General features: G+C 36.7%; 1 protein-coding gene across 5 annotated transcripts in view; it reads right to left on the bottom strand.

Annotated features, from left to right (window-relative positions):
• Positions 1-15,107, bottom strand: part of piezo1 (piezo-type mechanosensitive ion channel component 1) — a 73,439-nt gene that overhangs the window by 28,513 nt on the left and 29,819 nt on the right. For all 5 annotated transcript variants that reach the window (XR_009120181.1, XR_009120182.1, XR_009120183.1 and 2 more), the window contains exons 20-29: positions 13,716-13,841; positions 13,332-13,532; positions 11,234-11,438; positions 10,055-10,159; positions 9,364-9,520; positions 6,119-6,362; positions 3,992-4,088; positions 3,692-3,857; positions 1,935-2,024; positions 801-883 (exon numbers count right to left, since the gene is read on the bottom strand). Coding sequence is in view for 2 of the 5 variants with exons in the window: in XM_058056645.1 (XP_057912628.1) it covers positions 801-883; positions 1,935-2,024; positions 3,692-3,857; positions 3,992-4,088; positions 6,119-6,362; positions 9,364-9,520; positions 10,055-10,159; positions 11,234-11,438; positions 13,332-13,532; positions 13,716-13,841 (1,474 nt within the window). In the remaining 3 variants the exon portion in view is untranslated. The remainder of the gene's footprint in view (positions 1-800; positions 884-1,934; positions 2,025-3,691; positions 3,858-3,991; positions 4,089-6,118; positions 6,363-9,363; positions 9,521-10,054; positions 10,160-11,233; positions 11,439-13,331; positions 13,533-13,715; positions 13,842-15,107) is intronic.

Here is a 15,107-nt window from a genome sequence, read left to right as displayed (position 1 = left end):
AAAAAAAAAGAAACATTTTTTAAACCCCCCTAAATAATTAGATATTTTTTATTGATTTAAAAAAAATATATATTTATTTTTTTTAAATCAATAAAAACAAAAAAAATCTCTGACAAATTTCATATAATAGGGCAAAAGCAGGCTAATACTTGCCTACTACTACTAGTTGTAGTAATAGGCGATCATTATTATTCTTCTTCTGATTATTACTACTAATAATCAGAAGAAGAATAATGATGATGGTGGTCATAATAATAGGCTAATGAATAATATAATAATAATTATGATATCATCGATCACTGTCCACTGGACAGAATGGTTGCAGAGCTTGAGGAGCGGTTTTGCAGTGTAGATTGTGTGTATTTGTGTACATTTAAAAAAAAAAAAAAGACTGCCATTGAAGGAGACGCCTGTCAACGTGGTATTAATGGCATTAATGGCATTAATTAATCAAACCATCATATATGAAAGCTTTTTTTTAAACAGTGGAGGTGAAAATGTAAATGTACTGTACATGGCAATGCAAATTTAGAATAGATACAGATTGCAGGGGAAATGTCCCGCCCCCACCGCACAAACCTCAACTTTGACTTCAGCCAAACGATAATTAAAAGCTCCAAGACTCTCGTCATGTTTGGGCAAACCACAAAAGAAACTAGCAAGTAGGACTGCTTGTTGCAGTGCAAACATAAAAAAATAGCATCGAGACGGCAGGAAACCACGCTTGAGGTCCACGCATAAACTAGCGTAGATCCACCAACAGGTTTGTGTCCACATGTAGTACGCTCTTGGTTCCTTACCACTACTTCCACTCTGGGTGTCTTCTTCTGGAATTTTGTGTCCATCTCTGTACTTCTGCTGTTTGGAGCGAATTCTCTGCATTCTGGCAAGTAAGACAAGAAGAATGAAGGGATTTAGTACGTGTATGCCGGTAAACGCTTGTTTAACTGTTCATGTTATATATGTTATATATGTTATATATGTTATATATGTTATATATGTTCATGTTAATACCTACTATTGCCACTAGAAATGAACCAGAGAATTGAGCTTGCAACATGATGCACAATATATTTTTCAAACTTCCTGCTTCTCAAGACGGGCGGCACGGTGGTCTAGGGGTTAGCGCACAGACCTCACAGCTAGGAGACCAGGGTTCAATTCCACCCTCGGGCATCTCTGTGTGGAGTTTGCATGTTCTCCCCGTGTATGCGTGGGTTTTCTCCGGGTACTCCGGTTTCCTCCCACATTCCAAAAAAAACATGCTAGGTTAATTAGCCACTCCAAATTGTCCATAGGTATGAATGTGAGTGTGAATGGTTGTTTGTCTATGTGTGCCCTGTGATTGGCTGGCGACCAGCACCCCCCGCGACCCTCGTGAGGAAAAAGCGGTAGAAAATGAATGAATGAATGAATGCTTCTCAAGACCAATATATGGTAGCCATCATCTGCCGTGGCGCGGCAAGGTGTACTGTATTCCTGCACACGCTCCGAGCAGCTCCTGTGCTGCAATGGAAGCCAGGGAAACCGGAGGATAGAGTGGGAGCAGCCGCCCGGCACGGTCCAGTAAGGTGCACTGTACTCGGGTACGCGCTCCGAGCAGTTATAAGTTACCACAAAGGTGTTTGATTTGCTCACCTGCGCGGTACGGGCGATCTCACCTCATTGAAGCATTTTGTTTCTTACGTTATCGGATTTACTGGTATAACAAACATACAGTAATTCCCTTACATGGGCACAATCATTATGGTATTAATAATAATAATAATAATAAAAGCAACAAAAAAAACTTGGTTTTGTTAACCAAGTAAAATAGTACAATTCTAGTAAACCATAAAGCCCAAGACCACTACTGGAGGTTTATTTCTGTATAAATAAGTCCCACTGTATGCTAAGTCCCAACATATACATCCAGCCTACACCAACATACTTACGATCTCTTGAGCTGTGATAAGGATTTCTTCTCAGCCTGTTGGTGTAATTTGATGTTTTTCATTATCGTGGCTTTGAAGAGCTCACACCCCCTGAAAAGATCGTTGTGTCATGGTTACACGAGTGGACGAGAAAAAGACAAAACATTTTTTTCAATATCAAATACATGCTATGCTAAATGACGTAACATTCATATATGCTAATATGACAGTATTCATATACACTAATATGACAGTATTGGTGAGTTCAGCAAATATTCAGTTTAGCCATTACAGTAACAGGGATGGACAGCAGTCAGTGGCGTCATTAGGCCTATTTTAAGGGGGCTTAAGCCCCCCTAAAATGTTCTTAAGCCCCTGTAAATAATTTGATAACTTTTATAGATTTTTTTTATTATGTATTGATTCTTTTTAAATCTCTGACAAAATGTTCTTAAGCCCCCCTAAATAATTTGATTTTATATTTTTATTGATTTTTAAAAATTTAGGATTTATTTTTTTTGTCTCTGACAAAATGTTCTTAAGCCCCCCCTAAATAATTAGATTTTATATTTTTATTGATTTTTAAAAAATTTGGATTGATTTTTTTGTCTCTGACAAAATGTTCTTAAGCCCCCCTAAATAATTAGATTTTTTTTTTTTTTTTTAAATTTTGGATTGATTTTTTTTAATCTCTGACAAAATGTTCTTAAGCCCCCCTAAATAATTTGATTTTATATTTTTATTGATTTTTAAAAAATTTGGATTGATTTTTTTTAATCTCTGACAAAATGTTCTTAAGCCCCCCTAAATAATTTGATTTGATATTTTTATTGATTTTTAAAAATTTTGGATTGATTTTTTTTCTCTGACAAAATGTTCTTAAGCCCCCCTAAATAATTTGACTTGATATTTTTATTGATTTTTAAAAATGTTGTATTGATTTTTTTTTATCTCTGACAAAATGTTCTTAAGACTCCCTAAATAATTAGATTTTTTTTTTTTTTAATTTTGGATTTATTTTTTTTAATCTCTGACAAAATGTTCTTACGCCCCCCTAAATAATTTGATTTTATATTTGTATTGATTTTTTAAAATTTTGGATTGATTTTTTTAAAATCTCTGACAAAATGTTCTTAAGCCCCCCTAAATAATTTGATTTGATATTTTTATTGATTTTGAAAAATTTTGTATTGATTTTTAAAAAAATCTCTGACAAAATGTTCTTAAGCCCCCCCTAAATAATTTCATTTTATATTTTTTATTGATTTAAAAACATTTTGGATTGATTTTTTTTTAATCTCTGACAAAATGTTCTTAAGCCCCCTAAATAATTTCATTTGATATTTTTTATTGATTTTTAAAAATTGTGGATTAATTTTTTAATCTCTGACAAAATGTTCTTAAGCCCCCCTAAATAATTTGATATTTTTAATTGATTGTAAAAAAATTTGTATTGATTTTATTTTTAATCTTTGACAAATTTCATATAATAGGGCAAAAGCAGGCTAATAAGCAGGCTAATACTAGCCTACTACTAGTAGTAGCAGTAGTAGTAATAATCAGAAGAAGAGTAATGATGATAGTAATAATAATAGGCTAATGAATAATAATGATTATGATGATATGTTATATCCCGCTTCTTCTTCCTTATTTGGTTTTGGGAAATTTTTTGGAATATCTACTACATTCATTCATATCCTGTGCATCTCCAGGGGGCTAAGGCGTCCTCGGAACCCAGGAAGGGTTCCCTGGCGAAGGGGACGGTCCAGTGGTCTTACCTTGACGCCTGTTGAGCAAACGCCTGCAATTCGTCGACGACGTGAATGAAATAGAAACTGAGGAAGACCCTTCTCTGCAGCAACAGGAAGAGAAAACAAATACTGTCCCAGATGATCCCAGCTTCCTGGACCGGCAGGCTGCAGTTCTTATCACTAATTGTGTTTGCTGTGGAGAAATACAACAAAAACAACAACAACGGATACCATTTTATCTGTGGTGTGTATACGGCTTTGCCACAATGCATGTCCATTTCCTGTTCCTGTTCATGCTTTGTTTTGTACAATAACAATGTCACTTACGATCGTAGTATCCTTTGACTGTGCAAACTAAGCTGAAGAGTTGGATCATCCAACAAAAGCTCTTCTGCATCTCCAAAACAAACACACACGCCAGAATCTGAAACATACAGACAGATGAAGTCATCTTCACGCGCTTTCATCAACGCTGCTTAAATATGCTATATATTTCTTCTAATTATGTTCTACATTGTTTAAAACATTTTTTAAAAATGAACCGTAAATTACTGCAGTCTCGCAGTCCAGCCTCATTTCCGGAAGGGAATGTTGGGCTAGTACAGGGGTGGGCAAACTACGGCCCGGGGGCCACATCCGGCCCGCCAAGTGTTTGAATACGGCCCGCCCAATCTTTCCAAAGTATTTCATTTAAACTCAACATACAACCTGGCATCATGGCCTGAGCCAACCTTTTGATGGTTGTATCAATTTCGTTGTTTGACATGGTCTGTTGTTTACAAAGTGCTCCTGAAAAAAGAGACACAAGCACATAATAATAATAAAAATTAAAATAATAATTATTATATTATTATTATAACTATTATGATTATTATATTTATTATATTAATGCTAATTATTATATTAATTATATATAATAATATTGTTATATTTGCATATTTTACATAATAATAATATAATAATTATTATTTTAATTTTATTTTAATTATTGTAATATTTTATTATTTCTAAAATATTTAAATATAAATATAAAATAATAATTAAAATAAAGAGACACAAGCACATAATAATAATAAAAATTAAAATAATAATTATTATTATTATTATAACTATTATGATTATTATATTTATTATATTAATGCTTATTATTATATTAATTATATATAATAATATTGTTATATTTGCATATTTTACATAATAATAATATAATAATGATTATTTTGATTTTATTTTAATTATTATAATATTTTATTATTTTTTAAATATTTAAATATAAATATAAAATAATAAATAATAATAGCAGATTGCATGACAATTTTACAGATACAATAATACCAGGTGGACTGTTACATGTAAAATATATAGTCTGCCCCCCCCCCCCCAACGGAAATTTTGTTATATCAATGCGGCCCGCGAGTCAAAAAGTTTGCCCACCCCTGGGCTAGTATCACTCAAGGTAAACACAACGGTGTACCAGACAGAAGATGCTAACAATGAACACAGCCAAGCCAATCATCATCATATAGCCAATCATTTGACTGATGTGTCAATAGTTTTTTGGGGATGAAACAGGGAACCTTTAGAAAATAAGACACGGACATGAAGATTCATGGCCGACACAACACAGAACGAGAAGTGTAGTTTTTTCTTTTTTTTTTTTTCTTGCCTGTAGGATTGTCTATGTTTAGAAGATTGTATATTGCTTTGCAGCCTTGTCGCTATCCAACTTTGACCTAGTGGTAATTTTTCTTTTTTTGTTTTCTTGGATAGTATAAACATCCAGCAGCAACACAACATTTTGGCATGGTGACTATTTGGATGAAAAAATATACTATATATATATATATATACTATAATTTAGCATTCGCTTTGAACAAATCTAATATACTTATGTCAGTGCCCCTTTAAAATTTAAATATAATAGTTGGGTACAATAATTAATAATACAATAATTGGGTGTCATGTGAGCAAAGTTATGATGATGCATTTGGTAGGGTTGTCCATTTATAGACCAAATGAACCACGAATATTAGGATAATATCCAATTAAATATATCATATCTATACTATTAATACAATATTTCCTTTAATACAGTATGCCATCTTTCACTCTATAAAGTTGTGGCATTGCCATTTGTGTATTTTTTATTGTGTACCATCTGTCAAACGTTTGCAGCATTTCTTGGAATGCTGGCTTTCAACTGTCTCAAAGAGCAGCATTTCTTTTGCTACGAGCTCCAATGAACGCACACCATTTTCGAGTGGATATTTTTGAGGTGGGCTTTTTATGTTGCTACTACTTTTCCAAGAAATTGGGTATACTGGTGTTGATGGGCTCGCCTTGCTTATTACTTTTGGCTTTGCAAGCATATTTTTTTTTTGTGTGAATACATTTATTGTCACATTTTACATTTGCGAGCTCTTGTTACCTTCTCTAAACGTTGACTTTACTTACTGATAGAATATTTTTGGATATGATGACCGCCACATTGTAGATGATGAGACAGTCCCACATGGCAAGGCGTGTCTTGGATGTTTTGACAAATAACTGGGTGCCAAAAAGCAAAAAAAAGAAACAGGAGAGAAGGTATCCCAATCCAAACACCGAGACCCGCATGGCCCCGGTGATGAAGACCACGGACAGGACAAACCAGAACAGGTGGCCAAACACGAACACCTTAACCATGTCCAGGTAACTCCTGAAAAAGGAGACGGACAAATGTCATTTCTTAGACTTCCATATGTGAAGACAAACAACAACTGCGATGACGACAAATGTAATGTTCTTCTTCAGACGAAGCAAACCACGAAGAAGAAGACTGATTCAACTTGTGAGGACTTATACTCCAGTGTGACTTATGTATGTTTTTTTCTACCTAATGATGCATTTTTGGCCTTGTGCGACTTATACTCCGGAGCGACTTATAGTCCAGAAAATACGGTAAATAAACCCGCAAAAAATGCGACTTATACTCCAGTGCGACTTATGTATGTTTTTTTCTACCTAATTATGCATTTTTTGCCTTGTGCGACTTATACTCCGGAGCAACTTATAGTCCAGAAAATACGGTAAATAAACCCGCAAAAATGTGACTTATACTCCAGTGCGACTTTTGTATGTTTTTTTTCGACTTAATTATGCATTTTTTTGCCTTGTGCGACTTATACTCCGGAGCGACTTATGTATGCTTTTTCTACCTAATTATGCATTTTTGGCCTTGTGCGACTTATACTCCGGAGCGACTTATAGTCCAGAAAATACGGTAAATAAACCCGCATAAAAATGCGACTTATACTCCAGTGCGACTTATGTATGTTTTTTTCTACCTAATTATGCATTTTTGGCCTTGTGCGACTTATACTCCGGAGCGACTTATGTATGTTTTTTTCTACTTAATTATGCATTTTTTTTGCCTTGTGCGACTTTTCTCCGGAGCAACTTATAGTCCAGAAAATACGGTAAATAAACCCGCATAAAAATGCGACTTATACTCCAGTGCGACTTATGTATGTTTTTTCTACCTAATTATGCATTTTTGGCCTTGTGCGACTTATACTCCGGAGCGACTTATAGTGCAGAAAATACAGTAAATAAACCCACAAAAAATGCGACTTATACTCCAGTGCGACTTATGTATGTTTTTTTCTACCTAATGATGCATTTTTGGCCTTGTGCGACTTATACTCCAGTGCGACTTATGTATGTTTTTTTCTACCTAATTATGCATTTTTTGCCTTGTGCGACTTATACTCCGGAGCAACTTATAGTCCAGAAAATACGGTAAATAAACCCGCAAAAATGTGACTTATACTCCAGTGCGACTTTTGTATGTTTTTTTTCGACCTAATTATGCATTTTTTTGCCTTGTGCGACTTATACTCCGGAGCGACTTATGTATGTTTTTTCTACCTAATTATGCATTTTTGGCCTTGTGCGACTTATACTCCGGAGCGACTTATAGTCCAGAAAATACGGTAAATAAACCCGCATAAAAATGCGACTTATACTCCAGTGCGACTTATGTATGTTTTTTTCTACCTAATTATGCATTTTTGGCCTTGTGCGACTTATACTCCGGAGCAACTTATAGTCCAGAAAATACGGTAAATAAACCCGCAAAAAATGCGACTTATACTCCAGTGCGACTTATGTATGTTTTTTTCTACCTAATTATGCATTTTTGGCCTTGTGCGACTTATACTCCGGAGCGACTTATGTATGTTTTTTCTACCTAATGATGCATTTTTGGCCTTGTGCGACTTATACTCCGGAGCAACTTATAGTCCAGAAAATACGGTAAATAAACCCGCAAAAATGTGACTTATACTCCAGTGCGACTTTTGTATGTTTTTTTTCGACCTAATTATGCATTTTTTTGCCTTGTGCGACCTATACTCCGGAGCGACTTATGTATGTTTTTTCTACCTAATTATGCATTTTTGGCCTTGTGCGACTTATACTCCGGAGCGACTTATAGTCCAGAAAATACGGTAAATAAACCCGCATAAAAATGCGACTTATACTCCAGTGCGACTTATGTATGTTTTTTTCTACCTAATTATGCATTTTTGGCCTTGTGCGACTTATACTCCGGAGCGACTTATGTATGTTTTTTCTACCTAATGATGCATTTTTGGCCTTGTGCGACTTATACTCCAGTGCGACTTATGTATGTTTTTTTCTACCTAATTATGCATTTTTGGCCTTGTGCGACTTATACTCCGGAGCGACTTATGTAAGTTTTTTCTACCTAATTATGCATTTTGGCCTTGTGCGACTTATACTCCGGAGCGACTTATAGTGCAGAAAATACAGTAAATAAACCCACAAAAAACACGACTTATACTCCAGTGCAACTTATGTATGTTTTTTTTCTACCAAATTATGCATTTTTGGCCTTGTGCGACTTATACTCCGGAGCAACTTATAGTCCAGAAAATACGATAAATAAACGCGCAAAAAATGCGACTTATACTCCAGTGCGACTTTTGTATGTTTTTTTCTACCTAATGATGCATTTTTTTTGCCTTGTGCGACTTATACTCCAGAGCGACTTATGTATGTTTTTTCTACCTAATTATGCATTTTTTTTGCCTTGTGCGACTTATACTCCGGAGCAACTTATAGTCCAGAAAATACGGTAAATAAACCCGCAAAAAAATGCGACTTATACTCCAGTGCGACTTATGTATGTTTTTTTTCTACCTAATGATGCATTTTTTGGCCTTGTGCGACTTATACTCCGGAGCGACTTATGTATGTTTTTTTCTACCTAATTATGCTTTTTTTTTTGCCTTGTGCGACTTATACTCCGGAGCGACTTACAGTGCAGAAAATACGGTAAATAAACCCACAAAAAATGCGACTTATACTCCAGTGCAACTTATGTATGTTTTTTTCTACCTAATTATGCATTTTTTGCCTTGTGCGGCTTATACTCCGGAGCAACTTATGTATGTTTTTTTCTACCTAATTATGCATTTTTTGCCTTAATTAGGTAATTAGGTAGCGACTTATGTATGTTTTTTCTACCTAATTATGCATTTTTTTTGCCTTGTGCGACTTTTCTCCGGAGCAACTTATAGTCCAGAAAATACAGTAAATAAACCCGCAAAAAATGCGACTTATACTTATACCAAAATTGAATCGATGAAAAGGATAAAAAAAAGAGAATGTCTAGAATGCGTATGATTCCGTACCTGCAGTTGATGAAGTTGGGTGCGGGGTTGAACAGTCGTCCTTCCATGGGATCGGGGCTGTCCGTATTGTCTCCTGCCAGAACCATCCACTCCTCCAGGTGCTCACACTCGAACACTTTCCACTGCTGGGATGCGCATATCAGCAGCACAAAGTCCACTATGGAAGTCATGACAACATACAAAATACTCATTTGAAGTGCAATGAGACTGTCATTGGTCCAGTTCAAAAATACACTGCCAACCAGCTAGCATATGGTAGCAGCTTTAAAACAGGGGTCCCCAAACCAAGGCCTGCGAGCCCATCTAGTTTCCTTCAATGAAAAAGAGACTTTTTCTGCATGGAAATGTCAAAAACACTAACAAACATTTATAATACAGCTCATTGGATAAATGTTAATATTTATTGAATGTATATTTATATGAATGTATATTATTTATTTAAATTATTTAAATTATTTGGGCAATTTATTGTTCACGCTGCACTTTACATTATGTTGTTCATATTTGGTGTCTATTCTATCTATTTATTCTCCACATTATTATTATTATTTATTATTACTTATCTTCTTTTGTGTCTGTTATTATATGGGAGCCAGGCAACGACATTTCATTGGCAATTTCACTACTGTGTTTTTGTGCAATGACAATAAAGGGAGTCTATCTAGCCAAAAAGAAATGAAAGTCAACCCACCTATCAGGTTTTTGGAGTTGGGCACCGTGTAGAAGTCTGGTAGGTAAAGCCATTTAATGAGCGCGGAGTTCATCAAAACCGGGGTGTTCCACCGCCATGGGTAATCTATACGGGATAGAAAAGCCTTTAAAAGGTAACCAAAGGAATATTGGAGTGACATTAAACAAACGATATGTTTAAGGCGATGCAAAGATGGTAAGCTTAGCCAAGTCACTAAATGTCACTCCTCACTTTTTGTTTTTTTTCCTCCAAAAATTATATATTTTTTCCATTGTAAACATAAGTCATGCACCATAAGTGGGTAATAATGTATAAATATGTGACAATACGGATCAAATGTACAACACAATTCTTTCTGCTTCAATTAGTTTTTTCATGGAGGGTGATGAGCATTTCACTGTAATATCAGGCGGTCCTTGAACACAACATGAGCGCGTGCATAATAATAATTCTTTTATTATTGTTACAACTTGCCTTCCAAGATGGCGTAATGTCTGTTTTGGTCAAGTAGTTTGGAAAATTAATTACCCGCAAAAAATGACACTTATACTACAGTGTGACTTATGTATGTTTTTTCTACCTAATGATGTATTTTTTTTGCCTTGTGCGACTTATACTCCGGAGCAACTTATAGTGCAGAAAATACGGTAAATAAACCTGCAAAAAATGCGCCATACTCCAGCGCGGCTTATGTATGTTTTTTCTACCTAATTATGCATTTTTGGCCTTGTGCGACTTATACTCCGGAGCGACTTATGTATGTTTTTTCTACCTAATTATGCATTTTTTTTGCCTTGTGCGACTTATACTCCGGAGCAACTTATAGTGCAGAAAATACGGTAAATAAACCCGCAAAAAATGCGCCATACTCCAGTGCGACTTATGTATGTTTTTTCTACCTAATTATGCATTTTTGGCCTTGTGCGACTTATACTCCGGAGCAACTTATAGTCCAGAAAATACGGTAAATAAACCCGCAAAAAATGCAACTTATACTTATACTCAGGCGGTCCTTGAACACAACATGAGCGTGTGCCGAGATGAAAAAAACACCATAATACTTATGAATACGCCTCCAATTTAATGAGGATTCCCCTCAATGAGCTGCACCGGACCATGCACGCATAAATGGTACTGAATGGCATCGAACTTGTGTATAAACGCCACATAAAGGCTCACCTTTGCAGAGGGCAGGTGGTATACCCACACACAGCAGATACTGATAGATCATGAAGACGGCCAGAAAGAGACAATATTTGGGCCAAATCCTTGCAATTTTTGCTCGACGTCGTCTCACTAAGATGGCGACCAACCAGCAGCCGTGGATGATGACCAGGAAGTTCATCCGTTGGCCAATCACATTCACAGTCATCAGGAAGCAGATCTGAAAACAGGCAAACGGGATGTGGAGACGTTGAGTGTATCAGAAAAAATACGACAAGACAGACGCTAATAACGGCTGATAAGCAGGCTAATAAGCAAGCCAATAAGAAGGCTAATACTAGCCTATTACTACTACTACTACTACTACTAGTAGTAGTAATAATCAGAAGATCCGGCAATATGTCCCAACCATCTCAGTCTGGCAGATAACGGACTTTATCTCCAAGGCCTCCAACATGTAATGTCCCTCTGATGTACTCCTTCCTGATCCTATCCATCCCGGTCACTCCCAATGAGAACCTCAGCATCCTCATCTCTGCTACCTCCAGCTCTGCTTCCTGTCTCTAGACCAGGGGGTCTCAAACACGCGGCCCGCGGGCCAAATGTGGCCCGCAGGACACTAGTTTGAGGCCCCCGCCTTGATATGAAAGTTTTACGTTAGTGCAAAATGGCCGTGAATATATTATTCATGATATCTAGTCATTTCTCAAACATTTCTGTGGAATTTACCCTAAACAAACACGCGGCCCGCGGGCCAAATGTGGCCCGCAGGACACTAATTTGAGGCCAAGTGACGCAAGTTTGATATGGATGCTGTATGGTATCATGTACCCAGAAAAAATTATTACCTTTGATTAATGTTCATGTTAAAGGTTAAATAACTGTTAATAGTTATCCTCCCTATCCGTGTGGAAGTGGTAAGTTTTTGGCTATTTAAGTTGAAAGGAAATAACTTGAAGGCTACCGTTTAGGTCGCTAGCTCTCTAGTTTGCGAGTTAGCATGTGTCTCAAGAGCCTGCAGTTGCGCAATATGTTGTAAATAAAAAGAGTATAAATGTGACTATAGTCGTGTTTTGTCATGTCTACAGGGCTCTAATAATGCTTTGTTCATTTTAATATGAAAAAAATAATTTGTCTACCCACCAACTATATGTGGTTTCTTACGTTTTTATTATTTGCCCTTTTATTATTATTATTATATTTATTTATTACTGATTGATTTTCTTTATTCTTGATTTGTTTATTTATTTTTCATCTTATTTTGTGTAGAAAAATAAAAAGTAATATATTTGAGAACAGTGGAATGTTTTATCAGATCTTTTATTGTAGAAAATTGGAACCAAAGCGAAGTTTTTTTTTAAAAAAATTTTTAATAAATGTGTTTTTTTTGTTTTTTTTTTTTGGAAAACCTGATGTGGCCCAGTCTCACCCAGACCCGAGCTCCGGGCTCCGATATATTTTACACGTAACAGTCCACCTGGTATTATTGTATCTGTAAAATTGTCATGCAATCTGCTATTATTATTTATTATTTTATATTTATATTTAAATATTTAAAAAATAATAAAATATTATAATAATTACAATAAAATTAAAACAATAATTATTATATTATTATTATGTAAAATATGCAAATATAACAATAATATTATATATAATTAATACAATAATTAGCATTAATATAATAAATATAATAATCATAATAGTTATAATAATAATATAATTATTATTATTTTAATTTTTATTATTATTATGTGCTTGTGTCTCTTTTTTCAGGAGCACTTTGTAAACAACAGACCATGTCGAAATTGATACGAAATTGATACAACCATCAAAAGGTTGGCTCAGGCCATGATGCCAGGTTGTATGTTGAGTTTAAATGAAATACTTTGGAAAGATTGGGCGGGCCGTATTCAAACACTTGGCGGGCCGGATGTGGCCCCCGGGCCGTAGTTTGCCCACCCCTGCTCTAGACCAAACAACATGGCTGCTCTCGCCACACTTTTGTATACCTTTCCTTTCATTTTAGCTGAAACTCTTCTAACTGTATCTCTTCTGCCTGTAACCTCACTCTTCCACTCTTCCAACCAAACAATAAAAAAAAACCTGTTACCTCTAATCCAAACTTGTAGAACGTGTAGTTGAGCAGGTACTTGAAGCAGGGTATGAGGCCTTTGTCCAAAGTGTCCCTGGTGGCTTCCGTGAACAGGACCGGTATGTTCGGGGGAGACCGCTGGAGCTGGCGGTAGTGGTGAGCCTGATGACGATACACCGTGGCCTCGAACACCAACAGCAGCAGCACCACCAAGTGGCTCTGCAAACACAGTCCTTCCAGTCAGCATCGTACGACATTCCCAACACGAGGAACCACTTCGGGCTTCCAATGATGAGCATGGCATGGATGATACCTTTAAAGTCCATTACCGTATTAACATATCAGAACCATATAAAAACCCTATCCAACATGACAGGAAGGAGGACGTGAGAGAGTGTATACCTTGCTGTAGTCCAGTACAGTAGCTTCCTTCCTGATACCAAACCATCGGGCTGGATCCACCGGTGCCCGATACAGGGAAGAATTCCTTATTTCCCCTTGTGACAGGTTGGTTTCATTTTGTAGAGGCTAGGAAAGGAGAAGGAAATTCATTCATGAGATTTTATAAGTGAAGAGGCTGCACGGTGTCCTTGTGATTAGCGCGCGGACCTCACAGCTAAGAGACCCGAGTTCAATCCCGCCCTCGGCTATCTCTGTGTGGAGTTTGCATGTTCTTTTCTCCGGCTACTCCGGTTTCCTCTCACATTCCAAAAACATGCTAGGTTAATTAGCGACTCCAAATTGTCCATAGGTATGAATGTGAGTGTGAATGGTTGTTTGTCTATATGTGCCCTGTGATTGGCTGGCCACCAGTCCAGGGTGTACTCCGCCTCTCGCCCAAAGACAGCTGGGATAGGCTCCAGCACCTTCGGTGCGACTCTCGTGAGGATAAGCGGTAGAAAATGAATGAATGAATGTATTTGTATAGGGCTGCACGGTGAGCGAGTGGTTAGTGCGCAGGCCTCACAGTTAGGAGACCCAAGTTCAATTCCATATCTGTGTGGAGTTTCCATGTTCTCCCCGTGCATGCGTGGGTTTTCTCCGGGTACTCCGGTTTCCTCCCACATTCCAAAAACATGCTAGGTTAATTAGCGACTCCAAATTGTCCATAGGTATGAATGTGAGTGTGAATGGTTGTTTGTCTATATGTGCCCTGTGATTGGCTGGCCACTAGTAGTGTTCAGTAGTGTTCAATATTAATACATGGAATGTTTTCATAATTAGAGCATAGAAGACCTGTTTATGACTTTCTACATATGTTTATACGTACATTATTAGAGCCCTATGCGCATGAGATAACACCCCTATAGTCACCTTTACATTCCTATTATGATTATGAATATTATGATTATCATCCCCGGCCATCTCTGTGTGGAGTTTGCATGTTCTCCCCGTGCATGCGTGGGTTTTCTCCGGGTACTCCGGTTTCCTCCCACATTCCAAAAACATGCTAGGTTAATTAGCCACTCCAAATTGTCCACAGGTATGAATGTGAGTGTGAATGGTTGTTTGTCTATATGTGCTCTGTGATTGGCTGGCCACTAGTCACGGGGAACCGTGATATTCAGTAGTGTTCAATATTAATACATGGAATGTTTTCATAATTAGAGCATAGAAGACCTGTTTATGACTTTCTACGTATGTTTATACGTACATTATTAGAGCCCTATGCGCATGAGATAACACCCCTATAGTCACCTTTACATTCCTATTATGATTATGAATATTATGATTATTATCCTCGGCCATCTCTGTGTGGCGTTTGCATGTTCTCCCCGTGCATGCGTGGGTTTT

The sequence above is a fragment of the Doryrhamphus excisus genome, chromosome 19 (genome assembly GCF_030265055.1).
Source record: "Doryrhamphus excisus isolate RoL2022-K1 chromosome 19, RoL_Dexc_1.0, whole genome shotgun sequence".
Classification (NCBI taxonomy): Eukaryota; Metazoa; Chordata; class Actinopteri; order Syngnathiformes; family Syngnathidae; genus Doryrhamphus; species Doryrhamphus excisus.
Note: the sequence above shows the minus strand (reverse complement) of the source record. Positions and strands in the feature narration are given on the sequence as shown.